Source organism: Erpetoichthys calabaricus, chromosome 13 (assembly GCF_900747795.2).
Source record: "Erpetoichthys calabaricus chromosome 13, fErpCal1.3, whole genome shotgun sequence".
NCBI classification, from domain to species: domain Eukaryota; kingdom Metazoa; phylum Chordata; class Cladistia; order Polypteriformes; family Polypteridae; genus Erpetoichthys; species Erpetoichthys calabaricus.
This window is the reverse complement of record NC_041406.2, coordinates 83,574,944-83,602,725: the sequence shown is the minus strand read 5'-3', so window position 1 is coordinate 83,602,725 and position 27,782 is coordinate 83,574,944. Positions and strand designations below refer to the sequence as shown.

The 27,782-nt window shown below is 43.6% G+C and overlaps 1 protein-coding gene across 1 annotated transcript; it reads right to left on the bottom strand.

The window, feature by feature from the left end:
* On the bottom strand, nucleotides 1-26,938 carry bloc1s4 (biogenesis of lysosomal organelles complex-1, subunit 4, cappuccino). The gene is made up of 5 exons (XM_028817179.2): nucleotides 26,594-26,938; nucleotides 22,978-23,049; nucleotides 17,558-17,659; nucleotides 8,246-8,380; nucleotides 1-915 (listed from the first exon to the last, which is right to left on the bottom strand). Exons 1-5 carry the CDS (start codon nucleotides 26,852-26,854, stop codon nucleotides 820-822), a joined length of 666 nt encoding a protein of 221 aa, XP_028673012.1. The 5' UTR covers nucleotides 26,855-26,938; the 3' UTR covers nucleotides 1-819.
* Nucleotides 26,939-27,782: the final 844 nt, after the last annotated feature.

Genomic DNA, 27,782 nt, shown 5'->3' with positions numbered 1-27,782 from the left:
TCTCTTTGTAATACGCAGATATTTTATTACCCATTAGAAAACGACGAGTGTAAAGTGCATGTCATGTTACACACTGAAGGACGGGTTGATTCTGCTGGTTGTTCCACAGCTCTTCAAATTAGCAACACAATTACAAGAGTTAAATAAAAAGAAAATCAGATCCTTTCATCCTGCAGCCCTGAAACAAGCAGTGCGACAAAAGCGGAGCCTCACACAGGAAAGAGAAACTGAAATCCGATCGCATTTGATTTGTAAAGAAAGGGGAACTCCAACTGTTAAACAGTTAGGCTACTGTAAGCGATAAACATTCAAATTAGTTTTGACAGTTCATTTTAAATAGAAACTTGACTGGAACAGAATAAAATTAAAAAACAAACAAAAACGCTAATGTCATGCACCTTAATATACAGAGAAATCATTTACAAAGTGGTCCTACAAACGGTTCAAGGCACTGGTTCTACAATAACTAGTCAGGTTGGCGTTATTGTTACGTAAGGCTTTTGTAGTTCTTTTTGCTTGGCTTAAATACTTTTAACAGGAAGACGTTTCATAAAGAAATAAGAAATCTGTTAACCGTGCATCAACTTTCCTTTAACATACAAAATGCTTCTTTGTCCCCCGACAGCAGCTCTAATGAAACTGAACAGTAGGAGTAGAACCCTAGATATTGTAACATATCATTAGATCCACTATATTGCAAACAGTACGCAATGTTTTATTTGTGTCATCTTAACTGTCTCAACCTGTATCTTCAGTAAATGCGTGTCCCAGCACTTGACGCCTGAGGAATTAAATGCTCTTGTGCTGTTTGGCCAATTCTCATTTTTCTGCTGACTCGGGACAGAAGTAATCATCGGTACTGAAGACTCGCATTGTGCTGTGTTGTGACTGCTGTCTCCTTGGAGAGGCGGTTTTCTACAGGGGGGGGGGGGACAAAAAAAAGAAAAGAGGGTTAAGTACATGATGGCTGGTGCTTTGTATCAAGAAAAAAGTTTGTTCAGTTATGAAATTAAAAAATTACTGCTAAGTGTAAGGGAATAAGCGTGCAGAAGAATTAAGCTGATGCCTTCCTCTGGCCTCTGACACACTGGTGTCGGGTACAAAATCTGTACATTTTGGTTTATAATTCCATTATATTTTGTTCAAGACAACAGATGAACTACATTCAGGACAAATCAAAGCCTGTCTTTTTTCTCAGTTATACCTCACTTTTAAAATAGCTGCTCCAACAAAGAAAGGAAGACATGCTGGTGGCTCAATTACTTTATAACCTGAGAAAGGATGGACATCTAATTATTTTACAGCCTGGGAGAGGAAGATCTGCCGACACCTCAGAGAACATAAAAGGTTTTATTGTTTGGGAAAACGGACGGTGAATTAATTCTTCATATTGACAGCCAGCCAATCAGAATATCTAACAGTCACATCTTGCAAAACCCCCTGGTACAATTTTAGAATAAATTTGGCTCATCTGAGGAGTGAGTAGGGAAGTAAGGACGTAAGGGAGGAAGAAGAATGGATGAAGACGTCACTGGTCGTCACAAAAGCATCATGAACATGGATTGCTAAATCAAATGCCACCCTGGGACATTCATCCTTGTCATCTGTAACTTTTTCATAAACTTTTTCTAAAGACTAGATATCCAGACTTACCTATAAGTACCTCTTTTCTATTATTCTTTGTTCCAGTGGTATTATTATTGTAATAAATACTATCACTTCTTGGATCGAGGCCTTGTCGTGGCAGAAGGGCTTGCGTGGTCTAGTGATCCTCGGAGCTATGTTGGCGGGAGCTACATGCTCCTGGTAGGGCTTCCCAAGGCAAACAGGTCTGAGGTGAAGATTCAGACTAACTCGACCCTGAGACTCCATATGGACTTAAAACAAGGATCGGCATTTCCCTTGCCCGGGAAAGGGTACCCGGGGCCCCATCCTGGAGCCAGGCTCGCTGGCGAGCGCCTGGTGGCTGGACCTTCGACCACGGGGCCCAGCTGGGCTCAGCCCGAAGGAGCAACGTGATTCCACTCTCTTGTGGGCCCACCACCTGCAAGAGAGGCCATAGGGGTCGGGTGCAATGTGATATGGGTGGTAGCCGAAGGCGGGAACTCTGGCGTTCCGACTCTCGGTTGCCGAAACTGGCTTTTGGGACATGGAATGTTACCTCTCTGGCGGGGAAGGAGCCTGAACTGGTGCGAGAGGTTGAGAGGTACCGGCTAGATATAGTCGGGCTCACCTCTACGCATGGTCTGGGATCCAGAACCATTCCTCTTGAGAGAGGCTGGACTTTGTTCCACTCTGGAGTTGCTGTGGGTGAGATGCGTTGGGCAGGGGTGGGCTTGCTTAGGCCCCCTGGCTCGAGGCCTGTACATTGGGATTCTCCCCATTGGACGAGAGGGTTGTTTCCCAATGCCTTTGAGTTGGGGGAAGGACTCCGACTGTTTGCGCTTATGCACCGAACAGCAGTTCAGAGTACCCAGCCTTCTTGGAGTCCCTGGAAGAGACGCTGCGAGATACAGCTCCTGGGGACTCTATTGTCCTGCTGGGAGACTTAAACGCTCACGTCGGCAACAACAGTGAAACCTGGAGAGGTGCGATTGGGATTGGGTCTAAACTCGAGTGGTGTTCAGTTGTTGGACTTCTGTGCTGGTCATGAATTGTCCATAACGAACACCATGTTCGAGCATAAGGGTGTCCATAAGTGCACTTGGCGCCAGGATGCCCAAGGTCGCAGCTCGATCATCGACTTTGTAATTGTGACATCAGATCTGCGACCTTATGGACACTCGGGTGAAGAGAGGGGCTGAGCTGTCAACTGATCACCACCTGGTGGTAAGTTGGATCAGATGGCGGGAGAGGCTGCTGGACAGACCAGGCAGACCCAAACGAATAATGAGGGTCTGCTGGGAACGTCTGGCGGAGGAACCGGTCAGAAAGATCTTTAACTGCCACCTCCGGCAGAACTTCAACCTCATTCCGAGGGAGGCGAAGGACATTGAGTCTGAATGGGCCATGTTCCGAGCCTCCATTGTCGAAGCAGCAGAACAGAGTTGTGGCCGCAAGGTTGTCGGTGCCTCTCGTGGCGGCAATCCACAAACCCGGTGGTGGACACCTAAGGTTCAAGAGGTCATCAAGCTGAAGAAAGAGTCTTATCGGGTCTGGTTGACCAGTGGAACTCCAGAGGCAGCTGATGGGTACCGGCTGGCCAAGCGTGTGGCGGCATCGACTGTTGCAGAGGCAAAAACTCGGGCATGGGAGGAGTTTGGGGAAACCATGGAAAACGACTTTCAGTCAGTACTGAGAAGGTTCTGGCAAACCGTCAGGCGCCTCAGGAGGGGAAAGCGGTGCTCCACCAACACTGTGTACAGTGGAGATGGGGCCCTGCTGACTTCAACTGTAGACGTTATTGACCGATGGAAGGAATACTTCGAGGATCTTCTCAATCCCACCAGCAAATCTCCCTTAGAGGAAGCAGAGCTGGAGGACTCTGGGGATTGTCCATAACAGGAGCTGAGGTCGTCCAGGTAGTTAAAAAGCTCCGAGGTGGCAGGGACCCTGGAGTGGACGAGGTTCACCCTGGGTTCCTCAAGGCTCTGGATGTTGTGGGGCTGTCCTGATTGACACGTCTCTGCAACATCGCATGGACATCGGGGGCAGTGTCTCTGGATTGGCAAACTGGGGTGGTCGTTCCCCTTTTTAAGAAGGGTGACCGGAGGATGTGCTCCAACTATAGGGGCATCACACTCCTCAGCCTCCCCAGTAAGGTCTATTCAGGGGTGCTGGAGAAGAGAGTTTGGTCGATGGTCGAATCTCAGATTCAAGAGGAACAATGCGGATTCTGTCCCGGCCATGAAACACTGGACCAGCTGTACACCCTGGCCAGGATCCTGGAGGGGGCATGGGAGTTTGCCCAACCAGTCCACATGTGTTTTGTGGATTTGGAGAAGGCATTCGACCGTGTCCCTCGAAGCATCCTGTGGGGTGTGCTCCAAGAGTATGGGGTACAAGGCTCGTTGTTACTAGCCATCCAGTCCCTGTACAGGAGGAGCAGGAGCTTAGTCTGCATTGCCGGTAATAAGTCGGACTCGTTTCCTGTTGAGGTTGGACTCCGCCAGGGCTGCCCTTTGTCACCGATTCTGTTCTTAAGTTATATGGACAGAATTTCTAGGTGCAGCCAAGGAGCCTAGGGGGTCTTGTTCGGTGACCTCAGAATCTCGTCTCTGTTATTTGTGGATGACGTGGTTCTGTTGGCTTCATCGGACAGTGACCTCCAGCTCTCACTGGAGCAGTTCGCAGCTGAGTGCGAAGCAGCGGGGATGAGAGTCAGCACCTCTAAATCCGAGGCCATGGTTCTCAGCCGGAAAAGGGTGGAATGCTCTCTCCAGGTTGGGAGCACAGTACTGCCTCAAGTGGAGGAGTTCAAGTATCTCAGGATCTTGTTCACAAGTGAGGGAAGAATGGAGCGGGAGGTTGACAGATGGATCGGTGCGGCATCCGCAGTAATGCGGGCTTTGCAATGGTCCGTCGTGGTGAAGAGAGAGCTGAGCCAAAAGGCGAGGCTGTTGATTTACCAGTCGATCTATGTTCCTACCCTCACCTATGGCCATGAACTTTGGGTAGTGACCAAAACAGCAAGATCGCGGATACAAGCGGCCGAAATGAGGTTTCTCCGCAGGGTGGCTGGACTTTCCCTTTAGAGATAGGGTGAGGAGTTCAGTTATCCGGGAGAGACTCGGAGTAGAGTCGCTGCTTCTCCGCATCGAGAGGAGTCAGTTGAGGTGGTTCGGGCATCTGGTTAGGATGCCCCTGGACGCCTCCCTGGGGGGGGGTGTTCCGGGCATGCCCCACTGGGAAGACCCAGGACACGCTGGAGGGATTATATCTCCAGGCTGGCCTTGGAATGCCTTGGGGTCCTCCCAGAGGAGCTGGAGGAGGTGGCCGGGGAGAGGAAGGTCTGGGCTTCCCTGCTTAGGCTGCTGCCCCCGCGACCCAACCTCGGATAAGCGGTAGATAATGGATGGATGGATAAATACTATTATGCAGCTTTTAACTTTCTATGCTTTGTCTTAATGTCTACAGAGTGATTGAAATAATAAGTTACATTTCTTTGAGGACCTGGTGCGGCCAGAGATTTGTCATTACCTCTGTGCTGCGAGTGGGACCTCCACTCAATAGTAGGGAACAGTACGTAAAGAAGGTATTCTTGGCTGATAAATGGCCTATAGTTAAGAGTGTGGAGTCTTTGGATGTTTAAATGCATTCTTGTAGACCAAAAGTAATATTTAGGTCTGAGATATCATTAAAACATCGTATGTTGTTCGTGCCGATAAGAAGGAAGTCTCTTGAAGTGCCGAGTGACAGGCTGTGTTATTCCTAAAGCACGTGTGTGGTTTAAAGTGCTAAAGGTAAATCAGCCTGTGTGTGTCATTCATGGGCCATTGTTGTGGTTAGGGTCTGTGTGTCTGCATATACGAGGGTTGTCTGGGTTCCGCGCGGAATCACTCGAAATAAGTAGCCAAGGATTTTTTTTTTTTTTCTATTTTTTCTCATGTACTTCGATCCTTTTTAAACTTTTCCCAAGTATTCACTGCCAACATCAATGCACTTTTGGGCTCTTCTGACCCACGCCGCAAAACACTCGCGAAGGCTGTCTTTGGGAGGTTGTCCAGCTGTTCTTTGACAGCTGCAATCAGTTCCTCTTGAGTTTTGAAGTTGTGGCCTCGCAGGGGTTCTGTCACCTTCGGGAAGAGCCAAAGTCACATGGTGCAAGATCAGGCGAGTAGGGTGGCGGGTTCAAAACATTCACACCATTGTCTTCAATGAAATGGTTCGTCACATTAGCCGTGTGGGCTGGCGCATTGTCATGATGCAAAAAGTGCCTTCGCAAGTTCTTGGACCGGCCTCTAGCCATCGCAGAAAAAACGTCAGGCAGGCACTGAGTGGTGTACCACTCAGAGGTCACAGTTGTCCCCTCCATCAGCGGAATTGACGCGACAATGCCATCAATGTTGAAAAAAGATGGCAAACATGGTGCGTTCCACCGAGCAGATTAAACCATCAGAAAAGTCGTAAAAAAATCATCACTCGAAAGTCACGCACGCACGGAGTCGGGAGCTTCGCCGCTAGCACCAGCTGTGCACTCTCAGTTCGTTTGCTTCTCGTGTTCATTATGAAGGAAGAGAGGGAGCAAAAACATCTGAACAAAAACATGCAACCACTTGAATAATCCCTCTACACAGCAGAACAGGTTTCGACAGGCTGACACTCGACAAACGATAAAATTCCGCGCGGAACCCAGACAACCCTCGTAGCTGTCACGGTACAACACCTTAGTACTATAAAAAAAAGAAATAAAAAAAATGTGACTATGGCTTTGTTCTGTGACCATTCTGTGGCATCTTTGCTCTGGGAACCATCCCTTGGCAGACAAATGTGACGGGGTGCTCTCTCTTCATGAAGAGAAATTTAAGACGCATGAACAAGCTTCCTCCTGCCCGGTTCTTTGGGTGAATTCTTATTATTAATATGGATGAAGAGGTTCTAGTGGAGGACAAAATGTCTTTCTTTAATATATTTACAATTTATTTCTTCAACACATGACACAAAGTGAGTGCACTGTACCCTGCTGTGTATGAAACTGTGTTGCCACAGGATGGTCCGAGTGCCCAAGCTAGCTCCTGTCCAGAGCCAAAAATGCCTACAGTGGGCAAATGAGTGTTGGAAATAGACCTTGGATCATTGGAAGAAGGTCATCTGGTCTAGTGAATCCCATCTTCTGTTGCAACATATGAAAGCCTTGGATATGTGTTGTGGAGGATATTAGCAGGAAATGCTGCAGGAAGTTCATCAGGGCGAACCAGGGGCACATCTGGGTGCAACATAAAAGGAGAACTGGAGTCAGGAGGCAGAGGACAGAGCTTGCGGGAAAGGAGTGGAGGCGGCAAAAGAAAGAAAGAAAGAAAGAACTGTGAGCATTGTTGGGATTTGGGCATTGTGTGTTATGCTAAGGCACTGGAAAAATTAACGTGTGTGCTTTTGGACTTCTGGGTGTCCTGCGTCTGTCTGTGATCCGGGCTGGAATCTCCACTGTGTATTGATTACCTGGGGAAGAGATGGCAGCAGCATGCAGTGTAAGAAGAATAGAGCTTGGTGGAGTTAGTGTGAAAGTGATTTGGGCAACCCTTGGTCTGGGAATTCATGTAGATGTTAATTCGACAAGTACCCCCTACCTAAACATCATTGTGGACCAGGTATACCCCTTCATGTCAACAGTATCTCCCAATGGAGGTAGGATCTTTCTGAAAGATAATATGCCCTGGCCACAATGCACACGTGGCGGCACAGTGGTAGTGCTGCTGCCTCACAGTAAGGAGTCCTGGGTTTGCGTTGAGTTTGCATGTTCTCCCCGTATCTGCATGGGTTTCCTCCCACAGTCCAAAGACATGTAGGTTAGGTGCATTGGCGACCCTAAATTGTCCCTAGTGTGTGTGTGTGTGCGCCCTGCGTTGGGCTGGCACCCTGCCCAGTGTTTGTCCCTGCCTTGCGCCCTGTGCTGGCTGGGATTGGCTCCAGCAGACCCCCGTGACCCTGTGTTAGGATATAGCAGGTTGGAAAATGACTGACCGACTGACAATGCACACGTTTGGCTTGAGGAATATGATGAAGCATTCAAGGGCTTAGCCTGGTCTCCAGATTCCCCAGATCTCAATTCAATCAAGCATCTGTGTTGGAACCACAAGTCTGATTCATGATGGCTCCACCTCATAATTGAAATTAGTTAAGAGGATCTGCTGCTCACATACACACACAGGACACCGTCAGAGATCTTGTACAGAGCTGTTTTGGTGGCACACAGAGGAACAACAGCATATTAGGCCGGTGGTCATAATGTTTTGGCTCATCAGTGTTATGTGGGTGTCACTGGACCTGTGGCCAATTCTCTATACTCAAATTTTGTTCTCTGTGATTTATTTATTTAAACACTTGAAATACTTCCCAACGTTAAAGTCACCTTGTCTTAAGAAGAAAGCGCCACTGCACATTGTTAACTATCTCGTAAAGACCCAGCAAAGTTGTACTGTTTAATTCATTTTTGCCTTTATTGTGTTGGGATTTACTCCTTTACTGGTCTATTTTCCTTTGTGTGAGTATTTATAGAACAAGATGCAAGTCATGGCCGTTTCATTTGAACCCGGGGCCACCATCTTCACATTTTTATTTTTTTTTAATGAAAACACAAGCCACTTACATTCAGAAATGTTGGTGCACTGATGGCACGGAGGAACTTTTTAAAAGTGCCCGGAAGTGTTCCAAGATTAGCTTCTGCCTGCGTCACTTCCTCTTCCATTACAGCTACGTTACGGCCAACCATTTTAACGAATGCCTGTCCAAAAGATGAAACAATACTCGGTTAATTGATACATTTTGTTTTAAGTGTTATGCCCGATGGTATAAAAGGCATGTGAAATTTCATAAAAGGACAAAGTTGTTATGCCAAGCTAAAATCAGACCTATTTGTCACCAACTGCCAAATCGAGGTAGGAAAACCAAAGCTCAGTTATTTAAATTAAATAAGCAAAGCACATACCAAAAAGATTTTTATCCACTATCTTGGACAACTTAGAACCAAGTGGTGCTGGCTGTACAATTCCAGTAAATTAAGGATTTTTCAGAGATTAAGGACATCCTCTTAAAGATTTATTTACAAAGCACTATGGGAGCCAGCAGCACAGGGCATTGGGCTACACTGGGTCCACACCAATACATTTTTAAAATGAAAGCTATCTCCATCTACACTAGCATTTTGAAATGGTTTTAAAAAGTGTCTCTGTTACACAAAACAACCAAAGACACACACAACAGATATTTGCCTACACTGGGGATGTGGGCATTGGCGATTAATAAAACAAATCCTTAAAGGGACTGTAACAGGTGTAAAGGTGGGAGCGGAGCATCTATATGTTACACCAATCCCTCTCCCACTTGGACAGAGGCAGTGGTGCTGTAAGAATTATGTTTCTGGACTTCTCTAGTGCCTTCAACACCATCCAACCTCTGCTCCTTAGGGACAAGCTGACAGAGATGGTAGTAGATTCATACCTGGTGGCATGGATCATGGACTATCTTACAGACAGACCTCAGTATGTGCGTCTTGGGAACTGCAGGTCTGACATTGTGTTCAGCAACACAGGAGCGCCACAGGGCACTGTACTTTCTCCGGTCCTGTTCAGCCTATATACATCAGACTTCCAATACAACTCGGAGTCCTGCCACATGCAAAAGTTCGCTGATGACACTGCTATCGTGGGCTGCATCAGGAATGGGCAGGAGGAGGAGTATAGGAATTTAATCAATGACTTTGTTAAATGGTGCGACTCAAACCACCTACAACTGAACACCAGCAAAACCAAGGAGCTGGTGGTGGATTTTAGGAGGCCCAGACCCCTCATGGACCCCGTGATCATCAGAGGTGACTGTGTGCAGAGGGTGCAGACCTATAAATACCTGGGACTGCAGCTGGATGATAAACTGGACTGGACGGCCAATACTGATGCTCTGTGTAAGAAAGGACAGAGCCGACTATACTTCCTTAGGAGGCTGGCGTCTTTCAACATCTGTAATAAGATGCTGCAGATGTTCTATCAGACGGTTGTGGCGAGTGCGTTCTTCTACGTGGTGGTGTGCTGGGGAGGCAGCATTAAGAAGAAAGACGCCTCACGCCTGGACAAACTGGTGAGGAAGGCAGGCTCTATTGTAGGCATGGAGCTGGACAGACTGACATCTGTGGCAGAGTGACGGGCGCTGAGCAGACTCCTGTCAATCATGGAGAATCCACTGCATTCACTGAACAGGATCATCTCCAGACAGAGGAGCAGCTTCAGCGACAGACTGCTGTCACCGTCCTGCTCAACTGATAGACTGAGGAGATCGTGCTGCCCTCACACTATGCGACTCTTCAGTTCCACCCGGGGGGGGTAAACGTTAACATTATATAAAGTTATTGTCTGTTTTTATATGCATTATTATCAATCTTTAATTTAATATTGTTTTTGTATCAGTAAGGTGCTGCTGGAGTGTGTGAATTTCCCCTTGGGATTAATAAAGTATCTATCTATCTATCTATCTGTAACGGTGCAAGGGATTTATTGTAAAACTGTAGCAACTGGTAAATTATTTGCCCTTTGCACACGTTTGCAGTACTCAAAGTGTACAAAACACAATTTATATACACTGCAAATCGTAATCTTGGATCTTCAAGTGAGGGTCTGCTTAGAATTCCAAGAGCTAAACTTAAAAGAAGTGGTGAGGCAGCCTGCTGCTGTTACGCACCTAAAATCTGGAATCGCTTATCGATAGAAATTCGCCAGGCTAATACGGTGGAGTGCTTTAAGAAACTGCTAAAAACTCATTATTGTCACATGGCTTTCTCATAGCTTCATTTTAGTGTAACCCTGATATTCTGTATATTATTATCGCTTTCTTCATGGCTCCAAAATCTGTACTAACCCCTACTCTCTCTGCTGTTCTCTTTCTGGTTTTCTGTGGTGCCCATCTGCGCCACCACCACCTGATCAGGGCACCATGCAGTCCCTACATTGATGGATTGACGGCCAGAGGTCCACATGACCATCATCATCGTCTAATTCTTCCACGTGAAGCCTGAATACCATGAGAACTGATTGAGATCATTGATGTTAGGGGGGGCTGGGTAGTCTCATGACCTCAGAAACCCCTGCAGATTTTGTTTTTTGTTTTTTCTGTCCTCCTGGCCATCGGATCTTACATTATTCTTTGTTACTTAGTATTGCCCAATTTTATTTTTATATTTTTCTTTTTTTTCTTCATCTTGTAAAGCAGTTTGAGCTACAGCATTTGTATAAAAACGTGCTCTAGAAATAAATGTTGTTACTGTAACACAACAAGCACCAAGCAAAGCAATTCCTCCATTTGTGCAATGTTGGAATGTTTTTCTTCCGTAAATGGTGTCCAATCAGGGAATGAGATGTTGTCAGCAGAATCCAATCAGGGAAAGGCTATTAAATAAGCAGAAACAAATCGGAGTGAGGAAAAAAAGCTGCATTTTCACCAAATCCACACCATAAAGCGGAGGCTACATTTTCAGAAATCTTCAGGTATGGCGGTGTTTTTTTTAAAAGTATCCATTTTCGTAGACCGAAAACGGTAGGGTAGTGTGGGCGAAACACAAAAAAGTAAACGAAAACTTAGTAATGTGGACAGGACCCTTACTGTACTTCTCAGCAAAACTCAACAATAGCTTTTAACAAAAGACAGAAAACATAGAGAAGCAATTTGAGCAGATAAATGGATTGTTATCTACATTTATACATCACAGCATTAGAATTCTATTGCTGTAAGAAGCCTAAAGTTGTCCGCGCGTGAGAGAATAAACACTGACACAGCCTAGACGACATCCCAGGACTGCCGACATGTTCTAATAGACAGAGTTGGAATTTTTATTTTTAGTATTGGTTTTAAGGCAACTCCTTTCCTTCACACTCGTTATTGCAGTTGTGGAAAAACATCCATTTCGTACACTTCACAAAGCAAAACTACAGTGCGATCTGAACTTCACTGAGAAACACCAACCCCTTTATTGTTTTAGCGCGACTGAGACTTTCCTAGAGAATTATTATTTCAGCGCTATCTGGGGAAAAGGGGAAATGGTGCAGCGCATCAGGGAGGGTGTAGTAAGATGGAGGGTTTTAGAGTGATCTGTTCTTTGTTTCAGAACCGTTTAGTTACTGACACTATGGTCTGAAAGCTGGTATCGATATCGAAGTCCAAATTTTAGTACCAATCCAGCACTTGCTTGTTGAGATTTGCTTATTGTTTAGCTGGTATAGGCCCTGGCTCTCTGGAACTCTGAATTGGAATGAGCAGGTTTAACAAATACAGAGACGGATATTTTTCACTATTGGTCTAAGAATGATAGCTCACTTTCCTTAAAATAAGGAACAAAATTGTAATTAGTAGTGTTAAAAATACAAAACTTATTACCCTGCCAGTACAAGGTACAGTGGAACCTCGGTTCACAACTATAATTTGTTCCAAAACTCTGGTCGTAAACCGATTTGGTCGTGAACCAAAGCAACTTCCCCCATAGGATTGTATGTAAATACAATTAATCCGTTCCAGACCGTACGAACTGTAGCCTATGTAAATATTTTTTTTTAATTTTTAAGCACAAATAAAGTTAGTTAAACCATAGAATGCACAGCGTAATAGTAAACTAAATGTAAAAACATTGAATAACACTGAGAAAACCTTGAACAACAGAGAAAACTAACACTGCAATAGTTCACGCTATAGTGCTAGGAACCGCTAGCTAAAAACACTTTTTTTTTTTTTAATGAGTTTTAAGCACAGGGGAAAAAATGAACATCTGAAAAATCCGTAATTTAATAAACCACCAAGAAAAGTAACATTGCAACAATGCAGGCTACGAACCGATCGCTGTAAACAGAACTGAAAACAAAAACAAGCCTTCTCTACCTTATGCGTCCCTCCCTCCCTCTCTCACTCGCTCTCGAGCCTGGAGCGCCTGTGTGTGTGTCTCTCTAGCGTGCTCCTGTGTGTGTGCGCGCGCCTCTCACGCTCCTGTGTGTGCGTCTGTCTCTCTCTCTCTCTGCCTGTGTGTGTGTGCGCGGCTCTCTCTCTCACGCGCTGCCTGTGCCTGTGTGTGTGTGTGTGTGTGTGTGTGTGTGTGTGTCTCGCGCGCTCTCGCTCTCTGTTGCTCGCTGCACAGGGAGAGACTGAACATGTACAAACCGAAAGGGAACCTGGCTTGTTCGTATACCGAGTTTGTGGTCGTGAACCGAGGCAAAAGTTTGGCGAACTTTTTGGTCTTAAACCGATTTGTACGTGTACCGAGACGTTCGTGAACCGAGGTTCCACTGTATGTCTCACTGGTTTTCACGATTCCAATCAACAGTGAAGACCTGTTAGTTCAGAACTGCATTCAACGGTCTTCATACTGTACGTTACTCTTCAGTTTTTCCACAGGGTATAATTAGGCAATCATTGTGACTGGCTGTTACTAATCCTCCTCCAATCTCTTTCTCTTCTTGTTCTCCTGCCATTGTACATGTTTTGTATTTTACTGTTACTGTATAGTGTCTGTAAATCCATGTAGTCATCTTTACTTGTCAAGTGAGGCTTATTATTTACAGTAGACATTAGCTGTGTAAACCCATGCTATAAAAAGCCCGGGGTCCTAGAAACTATTGAAATGTAGAGATGTCAGGTAATTGAAAGGAACTCCTCTGGGCGTCTCTCTCCTAGGAGGTTTTGTTTTGCCGATATGCTTTCAGCACTTGTGAATTACCGGCTAATCGACTTTGTCTTTCTTCTGAGGTTTCGTTTTGCCGATGTGTGTTACTGGCTAAGCAAGTTTCTGTTTCCTCGGAGGTGGAGCCCTTACCCCGACTCCATCTCTCACTTCCAGGCTGGACAGTGTCAGACACGTGCGTATGGGAAGCAGCTAGAGGGCTTAAATAATAGTAATGCCACGCCAGACCAGGGGGTGGTGAGCTACACTAACTCTCTCTCTCCATCCTCTGCAGACTCTCTTTGGGAAATCCCACCAGGTGCCGGCGCTTTTGAGGACACCACTTCCGGTCCCGGCCTCAATGACATTCACTTCCTGCCATGGCCTTTAAATCCGCCATCTTGTCAAACTGAAATCAGTTCTGTTTTGGACTTCAACCTGAACACAACTGAACTAAAAATCAAACTTTTGCAGCCAGGGCATAATATATGGGTGGCTGCCCCAAACCTTTTTGATGTATCTGTGTCGTTCTTATCACAACAGACAGACACACACACTTCCATGTGTAGACGTTTATATATAAGATTGCTAGAGCTGAAAATGAGCAGAACGTTAAAAGAAATTCACGCAAAAAGGGTAAAGCTGGGACATGACAGAAATTAACATATACAGTGATCCCTCGCTATATCGTGCTTTGTCTTTCGCGGCTTCACTCCATCGCAGATTTTAAATGTAAGCATATGTGAATATATATCGTGGATTTTTCACTGCTTCGCGGATGTCTGCGGTCTACAGTATGTGTGCTTCCTCAGTTGATTTGCCCATTTGAATTCAAACAAGGGACGCTATTGGCGGATGGCTGAGAAACTACCCAATCAGAGCACGCGGTTAAGTTCCTGTGTGCTGCTGATTGGCTCAGCGACGGAGTGCTGCATTAACCAGGAAGTCTAATCTCACTCATTCAGCATTAACATGCTACTGCTTCAGGGGCCGTGTCCAAGCGCCAACAGAAGATGCAAATGATTGCAGAAAAGGTAAAAGTTTTGGATATGTTGAAGGAAGGGAACAGCTACACCGCTGCAGGACACCATTACAGCATCAATGAGTCCACGATTCTTTTTATTTAAAAAGGAGGAAAAGCATATAAGATCTACGGCCGCAGTGTCCTTTAACCAGGGCGCAAAACGAGTTGCAAGTGGACGTGATAAGGCAGTAGTCTGGATGGAATCTGCTTTAGGGATTTGGATTGAAGAGTGATGGAAGAAGTACAACGGTGGTGCAACACAGTCGCCTGAAGAGGCTCCTTTAGAAGAGCTGTAACGCTATCCTTTGTTGTGCAGTAAAATTAAACTCATCGTTATCGGACAAGTCGTCGTGTCGTTGTTGGTGAGTAACCATAATTAATTATTTACGTACAGTACTTATTACATGTACATAGTTTAGTGTCACTGTACACACATTTTACTGTATACAATTTTTCTTGCATTGTACGTATTTATTGCTGGTGGCCTGTCTGTCGTAATGGCTGTAACATATGTGATATCGGAGATGCTCAATATCTTTAAAATAATATTTAGGTTTTACTGTATGTAATTTCAACGAATCTTACCTAATATCTAAGAGAATACAAAGGGTTTATGCTGTATAATTGTGCGGGAAATGTTTATAATAGTGTGGGAGAGTTTATAAGGGCTTAAAATATATAAAAATAACCATATAAACATATGGTTTCTACTTCGTGGATTTTCTTATTTCGCGGGTGGCCCTGGAACGCAACCCCCGCGATGGAGGAGGGATTACTGTAAAGGTATAAAGAAACAGGTGACAGATTTATAAGCAATGGATACCTAATGCTTTATTAAAACAAATAATAGCCAACAACAGGAATTATACAAGCAATCCATATACAGTGGGTATAGAAAAGAATCCCCCCCTTTGAAATACTCCCATTGTTTTCGGTTTACAGCCTTAACTGAAAACACACAAACCAATATTTCTTTCCAGCTTTAGTTACTCAATGCAATCTATAACATCCAAGTGAAAGATATCACAGCTACAGTTCAGAAGAATTTAAAAAAATAAACAAGAAATCCTGAGATGAATAAAGAATCACCCCCCCTCCTAAACTCCATCAGGTGTAAGTGCCCACCATTTCCATTGTGGTTACTGGCTTCCTTCCACCTGTGATCAACTGTAATCAGTGCGATTAGTGAAGCTGTTCCTGGAGTATTCATTCCCTTGCTTGGTAGTGCAACTGACAGCAAACCACTGACTAAGGGTGACAAGCCACTTTCAGAAGATCTCAGGGATAGAGTTGTGGACAGAGATAAGGCAGGAGATGGAGACAAAAAAATCTCAAAGGCTTTATCAATCCCAAGGAGCCCAGTAAAGTCCATAAAAGAAGTGGCAAGTGTTTGGTATGACTAGGACCCTCCCTGGATCCAGTACGTCCCTCCAAACTGGATGGAAGAGCAAGGAGGAAACTGGTAAAAGAGGCTACCAAGAGGCCAATGGCCACTTTGAAGGAGTTACAGGATTTTTTGGCAAAGAGTGGTCATTGTGTGTATGTGACAACAATGTCACAAGAACTCCACAATTGTGGCTTGTTCGGGAGGGTCACAAGGACAAAGCAACTTCTCAAGAAAGGCCACATTAAGGCTTGTGTTAGTTTTGCCAGAATGCACCTTGAAGATTCTAATGCCAAGTGGAAAAATGTCATCTGGTCAGATGAGACCAAAATCAAACTATTTGGCTTCGATACCAAACGTTACACCAATGCAGCTCACCATCCACAACACACCATACCTACAGTAAAGCATGGAGGTGGCAGCATCCTGTTGTGGGGGGCCTGGGATGCTCGTTAGGGTAGAAGGAAAAATGGAGGGGGCAAAATACCCCCAAACTCTTGAGGAAAACCTGCTACCCTCTGCCAGAAAGTTGAAGAATGTTCACCTTTCAACACAACAACACCCTGAAGCACTCAGCAAAATTGACCACACAATAGCTGAAGGAGAAAAAAATGAATGTCCTGGTGTGGCCAGTCAGAGCCCAGACCCAAATCACAGTGAAAATCTGTGGAAAGATGTGAAGATAGCAGCCCACCAACGCTCACCATCCAATTTGACTGAACTTGAACAGTTAAACTGTAAAGAAGAGTGGGGGTCAAATATTACTCAATCTAGATGTGCAAAGCTGATGGAGAAGAATCCCAAAAGACTCAAGGCTGCCATTAAAGCAAAAGGGGGGTCAACAAAATGACATGGGGGGGGGGGGTGATTCTTTATTAATCTCAGTAGGTCTTGTTTTTGATTTTTTATAATTTTTCTGAACTGTAGCGATGATATCTTTCACTTGGATGTTGGAGGTGGCATTGAGTAAGTAAAGCTGGGAAGAAATATTTTTTGTGTGTGTTTTCATGTAAGGCTGTAAAGCAAAAAAGTGTAGAATATTTGAAGGGGGGGGGGGGAGGGATTCTTTTCTATACCCACTGTCAAGCCAAGTCAAGTTGGGGAGCATGCACTGGTCCATTGCGTTGCCGCACCCACTACACAACGAAACAACTCGGCAGACACGTGGTCCAATCCCACCCTCCAGAAATGACCTTCTATCTGCCGCAGCCAGGTGTTACGTGGGTGACCCCTTGGCCTGGCCCAGCCACTCGGGTCCCCAACAATGAGGATCTTACGAGCTGGATCACCCTCGGGGGAAACACGCCTCATGGCCACAGTGCCGTAACCGACGCTGTCTCACAATGCAGGTCATGTGCCTTGTTCGGGACTCCATGAGCAACACAAAGTCAAACCTACAGTACCCATGGATTTTCTGGAGAGACACAGTACCAAAGGAGTCCAGTCTTCGTCTCAGGTCACTGGATAGCGTCCATGTCTCGCAACCTTATAGCAACACAGGAAGCACCAGGACTCTAAAGACTTGGACCTTCGTCCTTTTGCATAGATATCGGGAGCACCACACACCCCTCTGCAGCGACCTCATGGTCTCCCAATCCGTCTACTGACTTCATAGGAAGAGTCACCAGATATTCATACATACAGATAGATTGATACTTTATTAATCCCAAGGGGAAATTCACATTCATACCCACTGTATTAAGTAGTTAATATCAACAATATGGAACATCAATCTAAACACACCGTTCATACTTGCAATTAAACACTCGACAGTAACTGAAATTTGTACTAATTGGATTATTTATACAGTGTCACATTAACTAAGAAATAAACACGAGGGTGAGATGACAGATAACAAGCTTACATCCAGGTTATCAATCTTCTGGTAGACCGCTCTCATCTCTTCGGCTTTTCTGTAAATCTGAGGTAGATTATCATTTACAACCTGAGACGTATCATTTCTGATCTTAAAAAAGAAAAAAAAAAACCATAAAAGTTAAAATGAGGTTCACAGGCTTAGCAGGACAAACCCAAAATAAATGGCATCCAAAGATGCTTTAAAAAGTGAAACATTCTTTCTTACGATGGATATCAAAATTTTATACAGACTTAACTCGTTTGGTGTTTATGCCAACTGTTGGTGACAACACAATGCAAGTTAATTACAATACTTGGAACGATACAATAAAACTACCATGTTTAAAGAATGCTTTACGATATATTAGACATTGCAGTTCAGTTCGGCAATATACTGTACTTCATTTTCCCTTGTTCATTTGACTTAAGTTAAAGTTGAAATCATGTCAATTTATTACACTTTATTCACGAAACATGACCTTGTTTGTTTTATTCATCCCAAATTTTCTTCTCTTTTGTTTAACTTGGGGAAATGCATTTCAAGCAGTTCAGCAGTCCACACAGTCAGACTGGGAAAATTGACTACTGGGTACTGTAGATGCCACATGGCATCCCAGCCAGAAGAGGGGATAGTTCCTTATCCGGACGGGAGGCTCCTAACAGGCAGCTAGGCATCCCGACTGGGGAGGAGAAGGGGATCAGACCCAGAAAGAAAGACCAGAAGGGTTGGATGGACAACCAACTGAAAATAGAAGATGTCACTGGGGGCTTTTTATTCACCCAGCACGCTAGATGGCAGCAGCCCCAGATATCAATGCTCAGTAAGAAGCCAGCAGGACATGCTGGGAGATATAGTCCAACAAGAGCAGCCCTGCTGGGGTCACTGGGTGCCGCAAGAGGGCGCTGTAGGAAGACAAGCTCCCTGCTATAATGGACTTTCACATAACCCGGGCAGTGGGCCTGGCACTTGAAGTACTCCTGGGTCTTTAATAAAAGGGGATGCACTCCCTTACCCAGACGAGTCGGAGCTGGGAGGACGTGGGGCAACACTCAACTGGAGGAGGGCAATGCAGTGGTAAAAGGAGAGGTATATTGGAGAGAAAATGTGTAGTTGTGCTTGTGCAACGTTGTGGAGGAATTGTATAATAAAACCTTCCATTATTGGTGTGATCGTGTTTAGGGGTTCTTTCACAGTACTTAATAAACACATTAGTTGTCGGCTAATCTTAGATCTGGGTAAGCCTTGTGAGATAAGCCCTTAAGTTTGTAGTAAGCCTGAAGTTTTTAACATGTTTTATATTTAACATGTATTGTTTGCATACAGTAATCCCTCGCTATATCGCGCTTCGCCTTTCACGGCTTCACTCCATCGCGGATTTTATATGTAAGCATATTTAAATATATATCGCGGATTTTTCGCTGCTTCGTGGGTTTCTGCGGACAATGGGTCTTTTAATTTCTGGTACATACTTCCTCAGTTGGTTTGCCCAGTTGATTTCATACAAGGGACGCTATTGGCAGATGGCTGAGAAGCTACCCAACTTACTTTTCTCTTGCGCTGACTTTCTCTGATCCTGACGTAGGGGGATTGAGCAGGGGGGCTGTTCGCACACCTAGACGATACGGACGCTCGTCTAAAAATGCTGAAAGATTATCTTCACGTTGTGATCTTGAAACGACATGCTGCACGGAGCTTCGCATACTTAAAAGCTCGAAGGGCACGTATTGATTTTTGATTGAAAAACAAACTCTGGCTCACTTTGTCTGCTCCTGACGGAGGGGGTGTGAGCTGCCACCTTCAACAGCTTTGTGCCGCGGTGCTTCACATACTTAAAAGAAAAACAGCCCTATTGATTTGTTTGCTTTTCTCTCTATCTCTGTGACAGTCACTGCTCCTGACGAGCACTCCTTTGAAGAGGAAGATATGTTTGCATTCTTTTAATTGTGAGACGGAACTGTCATCTCTGTCTTGTTATGGAGCACAGTTTAAACTTTTGAAAAAGAGACAAATGTTTGTTTGCAGTGTTTGAATAACGTTCCTGTCTCTCTACAACCTCCTGTGTTTCTGCGCAAATCTGTGACCCAAGCATGACAATATAAAAATAACCATATAAACATATGGTTTCTACTTCGTGGATTTTCTTATTTCGCGGGTGGCTCTGGAACGCAACCCCCGCGATGGAGGAGGGATTACTGTATATGCATTTAAAATCCTGTTGACTACAGAAATATACATTCTCATATGACAGCTGGTGCGATTTTTAACACTGCTGCGTGCTTGGCGGGTAACAACATTTTAAGAGAGACCCGCAGAATCAAGAAGCTGAATAAGGAGGCCACCTCAGTCAGGGAAGGCCCACTGGACCCAATGGAGGTAGTAGTGGAAAAAATAAATGAAGATAAAACAGAGTGCGGTTATGAACAATGCTGCACATCCTCTCTGTGACAAATGAGCACCGAGGGCTTTCAGCCAACAAATTATTTCACAGAATTACGGGGGCTCCTTCATACCTGCAGCAATATGCCTTTATAATGCCTCACTGTGACTGCTCTCTTATCATTAGCCAAGTCAGAAGTTTGCTTTCTTTCTGTAATTCTTTGTGTGCTGTTGTTATTGTTGTTTATTATGATAATACATGAACTTCAATAAAAAGCTTAAATTTCCACCTTGGAACAAATACAGTTTATTTATTCCTTCATTTTTTCTTTGTTTACGTGTTAAGCTGTGAGAGCAAGAGAATGAATGAGGAGATCACAAAGTGAAAGTTGTAACCGAACAGCAAGAGAACAAAAACATAATCCTAACTCACAGTCAAAAATTCCGAACTGGGAGACGACAGAATCAGAAAGACACAAATGAACATAGCTTGTTATTTCTTTGTGAGATATTCACAAACTTGGACAATTAAGTGACCCCAAGAAACAAACTTTATACCATATGACCCTTGACGTCATTTTGTTTGGGACCTTTTGCTAACCAACTAGCAACCACATGGCTATTGGTAGCCAAAACTGCACAAAGCAGGGACTCCTGCATGTCAATTTCCTTATCCAGACCTCTGACATGTTCTTCTGTAACCCTCCATTATACCATAACTAATATCAAAGACAATTGATGGGAAGCATTTGCATTGTTGTGTGTGCTATGTCATTTATACCCCACAGGGGCACAGTTGTTTAGGGAGCTGCTTCATAGTTCCAGGCACACTGAACTGATTTCTGGTCTCACTGTACAGTTCTGGTCGTTTATGACATTGCTGCTTAAATTAAATTTTTCTTTTTCAGGTTTCTGTTTAACAACAAGCATAATGTTTGGAAACTGTAATGGCAGGTCTATTAAAGCCATCATATTTAGGACTTTGTCGCATATCCCTGGCATGCAATGACTGCTTGAAGTCTGCGATTCACAGACATCACCAGCCGCTGAGGGTTTTCTCTGGTGATGTTCTGCCAAGCCTCTGATGCGACCATTTTCAGCTCCTACTTATTTGGGGGGCTTCTTCCCTTAAGTTTTCTCTTCAGCCTATGGAAGGCCTGCTCAATTAGATTGAAATCGAGTGACTGGCTTGGTCCTTCCAGAATGCTCCATTTTTGAGCTTTGTACAACTCCTGTGCGGCGTCAGCAGTATGTTTTGGCTCCTTACCTTGATGCAGGATGAAGCGCTGTCCACTGAGTTTGGAGACATTTACTGGAACTCTAGCAGATCAGATGTGTCTGTACACCTCAGAATTCATTGTGCAGTCAGCAGTTCCATCATCAATAAGGAGAAGTGTGCCAGGACCTGTGGCAGCCATACATGCTCGAGCTATGACAACCCCAGCACCGCCATGTTTAACAGATGAGGTGGTCTACTGTGGATTTCAGGCAGTTCCTTTTTTGTCTCCACACTTTGCTCTTTCCATCACTCTGAAGCAGTTCATCTTTCTCTCGTCTCTCCACAACCCCTTTTTCCCAGAATCCTGCAGGCTCTTTAAGTCCTTTTTTCACAAACTGTCATCTGGCTGTCCTGTTTTTATGGCTAACATCTTGCAGTGTGGCCTCTATATATTTCTGTTCATGAAGGAGTGTGGATAGTTGTCTCTGACACGTCCAAATCGACCTCCTGAAGACTGTTTCTGATCTGTCGAACAGGCATTTGGGGCTTTTTCTTTCCCATAGTGAGGATTCTTCTGTCATCAGTAATGGAGAGCTTTTTTTTTTTGCCTCACTAGTCCCTTGATGTTTTCTTCCTTCTTCATGATGTTCCAGACAGTTGATTTAGGTCATCCTAAGGTTTTACTGATGTCTGTAATTGGTTTTATTTTTGTTTTTCAGCCTCCTAATGGCTTCTTTCACTTTCATTGGCACAGCTATAGTCCACAATGGCAACTACAGACTCCAAAGGGTAGAAGCAGGCCAAGGTATCTTATGAAGCCATGAAACCCACCTGAGGAACCACAAACACCTCTGACACCAACTGTCACAAACATTATGGTGCCCTAAAGTGAAAAGTGTTGTGTGACCGAAATGTATGCAAAGCCCCTTAAATGATAGTCTGCGATGTGCACTTTCATCACAATGTCTGACTTGTCTGATTTGCAATTTTGAACTGTGGAGCAGAGGGGGGTAAATCAAAGGAAAATTGGGTCTTTGTCCCAAGCATTATGAAGGGCACTCTATATCACATACAGTCAGAAACAAACCAATTGCCTACTACTCAGCAAAGATGACAACTTTCAGAACAGAAATAGCTATGGGAGAGCAGACATGCCAAGATTTATTTTCCAGTTGGCACTTAAGTGCATAGTTCACAAATAAAACATTACTTAGATGCACACAGTCGCTGCCCGCCAGCGGATCACATAAACAATATAAAGTAGCAAGCAGTTCTGCCGCACAGACTTATGTGACTGTGAAAACGCTTTCATTGACACGGCCTTCCTGAAGCGTGCTAAAAGTGTCAGTAAAGGTTTAACGCCAAACATAATGGGATTGCATGGTACACACTGACACAGCTTTCCCGTCTGCTGGATGCTCTCTGTGATCTGTGGGCAGACCCACACATTCACAATAATTCTCAAAGTACATTATAATATTAACTTCATAAAAAGCTGAATGTATTCCTTGGGACAAATAAAGTGCTATCTGTCCAATTCATAAATGTAAATTGTCAAGTAGAGTGCATATGTTGGGGGAAAAAAAAAAAACCTGGAGTCACATATCGTGGCAAACTCAAACTGACAATTCCATCAGATTTCCAGGGCTACTTAACGTGTGAACACTGATGTATGGTTGTTGTTTTCTTTTTGCTTGTAAAGTTATTTTTAGAAAATAAATTTAAAAATTCCTATTTATTTTCCACATGGACAAGTGAACATGAAACCTTGCCACAGCAAGACGTTAACTGAGGTTTGCTTTCTTAAGAATTTAAAAACTATATCACATACCATGTCCAGCATTCCCACGAACTCGTCCACTCTCACCAACATTTCTTCCAAGCTCATCTCTAGATTTTGAATCTGTGGAGACAGTAAAGAAATCCCATCATAAAATGGAAGCCTGTAGGCAAATGCAACACCACCATCTTCAATAGGAGTTGCATAGCAGTGGTGTTGCCTAAGGCCAGGCTGATTTTCAGTGATGCTCTACTTCTAAGAAGCAGGAACTAAGTATTAACTTCTCCAAATTTAATATGTTTTCTTATAACGAACACTCCACCCAAACATTATAGTGTTTTTCTTTTTTAATTTTGCATACTCCTTGCAATTTGTAGTGATAGTCAAGAAAAAAAAATTTAAGTTTTCATGCATATTGGTGGTAGAAACGTTTCTGATATAACAGGCATCAATGGTGACCAAAGCATCACGACAGCAAATAATATGAAAATGTCCATGAAAAAAAAAATCTCCCATTACTATGGTTGTATAATCCAAATGTCCTCTTATCCAGTTGTACACTCACAAAGTCCTAAACACATGTATTTTTACTAAAGTGTTATATCTGTGAAGATTCTCAGTCATCCAGGTGAAATTATTTGGTGGTTTAGTCATGGCAACTGGACTTCTTTCATGTTAGGTAGCTATGTTTCACTGCTCATCCAAGCAGCTTCTTCAGTCTGAGGAATGTTGTTAGACACCACAAATGTATCCTCCAGGTTCGTTTCACTTCACACCTGCCCTGAATAGGCTCGTTGAGTAAAACAAAGGAAGGGGGAGGTGTGGGTAGATGTAACCGTCACACCTTTAACAGCCCCTCCTACCTCCATAGAGTGGGTCGTTAGGAGTGGTCCACCTGGTGGAGGTGTGAATTGGGCCTGATTTTCTTTAGGATGGATGACAGGGCAGCGTGATAAATTGAAGACAGGTTATGCCTAAGGCCTCCACCTCTGTTGAGTGAGGGGTTGTTGATTTCCACATGCAAAGCTTCCCTCACCCCTCTCTCAAACCACTTGTTGTCTCTATCCAATATCTGGACATTAAATGTCCTCAAATGAGTGTCCATTGTCCTTCAAATGGAGGTATGCAGCTTCAATTTTGCATGACTTATATTAGGCTATTACAGTGTTCTTGAATAAAATTCAGTAATTATGAAGACTTTTTTTATTTAAATACACTTTGGTTTATATGTGTTTGTTGCTGGGTATAACTCATATATGCTAATATCCTCCTGGTTGAAAAAGAAATTAAATAGATGCAAGTATACATATAAATGACCGCTCTATTTCCAACTGTGTGACACAAATGGTGACTGTGGAACCAGGGTGTAGGTCAGGGGTCCTCAGTCACAGTCCTGGAGGGCCGCAGTGGCTGCAGGTTTTTGTTCTAACCCAGTTGCTTAATTAGAAAGCAATTCTTGCCAATAATTTAATTTCATGGCTTTTTAGTGCTTTAGCTCTGCTATATCTGGTCATTCTTGTATCCTAGATTTTCTGCCCCTTTCTAAGGATATCATCCAACTGATTTGAAGGCTAAAATGGATGAGTAATTCTCAGTCCTTCATTTTTTTCTCTTCACTTTCCTTCCAAGTATTTAATTAAACCAACTTGTATACGATAAATACACACAGGTGTAAATGGTAACAAGCTAAATGGAGAAATGCTGGTCTCTTTTGTCACTTGTATGTTATTGCTAATTAGAAGTAATTAAAAACCAAGAATACAGCTGTTTAAGACTAAAATAAGCAATAAGGGTTCAAACTCTTAACAAGCGAAACAACTAAAGTGAAGCAGAAGTGTTACTTGAGCAATAAGAGCTTCTTATTAAGCAAATGGGTTGGAGCAAAAACCTGCAGCCACTGCGGCCCTCCAGGACCGTGATTGAGGACCCCTGATTTTACGTTACAAATAAATGGAAAAATATTCATGCAAAATATTCGTAAAAATCCACTATTTGTGCTCCAGCTGTCTGGATTTTTTTTTTTTTTTTCTGTTTTCCCTGGCGATCGGACCTTACTTTTTTCCTATGTTAATTAGTGTTCCCTTATTCTATTTTTTATCTATTTTGTCTTTTTTCTCTTTCTTCATCATGTAAAGCACTTTGAGCTGCATTATTTGTATGAAAATGTGCTATAGAAATAAATGTTGTTGTTATCCAAATACCGTATTTGGATTCGGCTCCACCCTTACATTACAGGGTAAGGCAAAATGTTTAATCTGGACCTAAACCAGATCTAGAATGTCACATAAAATTGAACTAGCTCATGTTCACGTTCTTCACTTGCAAATACATTACGTTAAGCTCACTGTACTTAGAAAAATAAGCGTGTTCATGCACAACGCTGAGTACGAGAGCCCACAATGAAGACCATGCATTGAACTCTATGTCTCCAACTGTCAGCTCATGCATCCAACACATACACGTTATTTAAATTAAACCAGTGGGCGGAGACCCACTCCTAGCCTAGTTACAGCATCTTCTCTGCATTCAACATACAGCTGAAATCTTGATTTCAATCATGGAATAAATTTACGAGATCAAAATCTAAAATTAATTAAAATGAAAGCCGAATTATCGACCTTCATTATGAAACTTTTTTCCCTTTACTGTAACCCCAATTTATTTTATTTTTTACTCTTGATGCGCTTCCGTACAAAACCGGTTGAAATGTCGGCATAAAATGAGCACCCGCTCTCTCCACAGGCGCAATACCGCGCTTTTAGACCGGCCAGTAAAAGCTCACCTGATTGGTCCAATGACTTTACTATTCACATAACCAACCAGCATGAAAAAATCTTCCCGCTTCCTACAGCATTCTAGCTACCGGTACACACGTTTAATATTTGCTCCAAATGCGTTAGGACAACACTGCCTTCAACTTTTCTTAAGTACGAAGTTTTTTAAACTAAGGATTTATGTATTCGGGGACGTTTAGAATCACAGGTAAACGAACAGCCGCGAAAAGAAGTAAGCCGCTTCAGAGATGGACACGGGCATTGGGAACGTCCAGCAAACCAACGCGAGGTACGTGGTTGTCTGTACTGTATGGACGCGTATCAAAACGTTTTAAACAAAACGAAGATAAATCACTTTTTTATATGTAATACTCTGTATATTGAGTGAGCCAACGTCGTCTTGTCGAACGCCATCTTCAATTAGCGTCGCCATCTGTCATCATATTATCAACTCATTACGTGACGAGTGTTCTCGGGTGCTTCCTACGAGACCACCGACTTACGCGGAGAGTAACCAGACAAATCAATAATATGGAAAACGTATATTAAAATGACAAGTTTATAACTAAATGAAGGCAAATATATATCAGAAGTCCAGTATAAATGGTCATGGAAACCTGCAGTCATTGTGCCTTCCTCGGGTACATCGCCACAGTTTAATACCAGCCCACCGATGTTGGTAGTAGCAAGCAGTAAGCGAGGGTCTTGAACACTTAGAAACAGCAAGGCAGTACTTAATTGGGAACTGAAAGCTACAATTTCAATAAAGAGACGCATGACACAAACGGAAGCAAGGTACACAAATCTGTGGCCAAATTTCAGATTATGTCTCTTATTATAAAGACCTTAAAAGCATAAACGAGGCTCTTTAGCAGCTAATCGAACCATCCTACCTCTTCCGCCGCGCTAGCTTTCACGTACGCCGAGTAGCTCTGCGCCGTGTTCTTCAGCAAGTTCTCCGTCTCCGTGGACTCCGGCGGCCCGGGCATACTGAAACTGGGACTTTGCGAGATGTCACCGCTGCTGAGTACATCGCTGATTACCGATCCACTGCTCTCGCTCTGGGACACGTTACCGCTGTCTCTGCTGACTTCTGCGCTCGACTCCTCCACCGGAGACAGAAGCAGACCTCCGCCTTCGAAGCGCCGATCCATTTTGGCAGGCAGCTGTGGACGGTCGCTCGGTTGGAGTCAGCTGATTTCTGTCACACGGAACTGAAAGCTTCAAGGGTCGTCGGGGAAAGTATTCAGAGGTGCACGTGCTGGTGCTTCTTGTTGGAAAGTGACGAGGTGCCGTTGTATGTGTGGTTTATTAACAGTACAGCGATACATTTATCGGCTTATCTCTGCTACAGCAACTATTTAACCCAGTGGTTCCCAACATTTTTTTGGCTATGCCCCACCTAGGCCTCTCTAAAATCATGATGTCCCCCACTGTAACATATACCTTATTCTTATTATTAACTATTCAAAAAGTGAACTCCTACTCACGTGGAGGAAGCCCGTAATGTCATTAATTCGGTCTAAACAAGCTTCCAAAAAACATGGAAACAAAAGAGGGAAAGGATAGTTGAAGTACTAACAAAGAAATCATTAAGAAATTGTTAAAAAATGTGTAATATGAAAGTACAGTTTTGAAAACAGACGTGATATTCATAAATATAAAATAACTAATTCCAGCTTTTTCTATAATATTTTGATCATTTAATATTTTTGTTATATTGCAAAATTTTATAATCATTGTTACAATTCATATTTTAATGGTAAGACGATTTCTAAGTAGAAAACCCAAGTCCGTTGTAAAATCATAAATTAAAAGGGTTATTCACCATTCCTCCATCCATCCATTTTCCAACCCACTGAATCCGAACACAGGGTCACGGGGTTCTGCTGGAGCCAATCCCAGCCAACACAGGGCCCAAGGCAGGAACCAATCCCGGGCAGGGTGCCAACCCACCGCAGACCATTCCTTCTATATTTATATAAATGTCTCTGTAAAAAATTATTTATTATCATTTTTAACAGTGAATTTGTTTTTTCATTTTATAAATTGTTTAACGTACCTAAATTCTGAAGTTGCCCC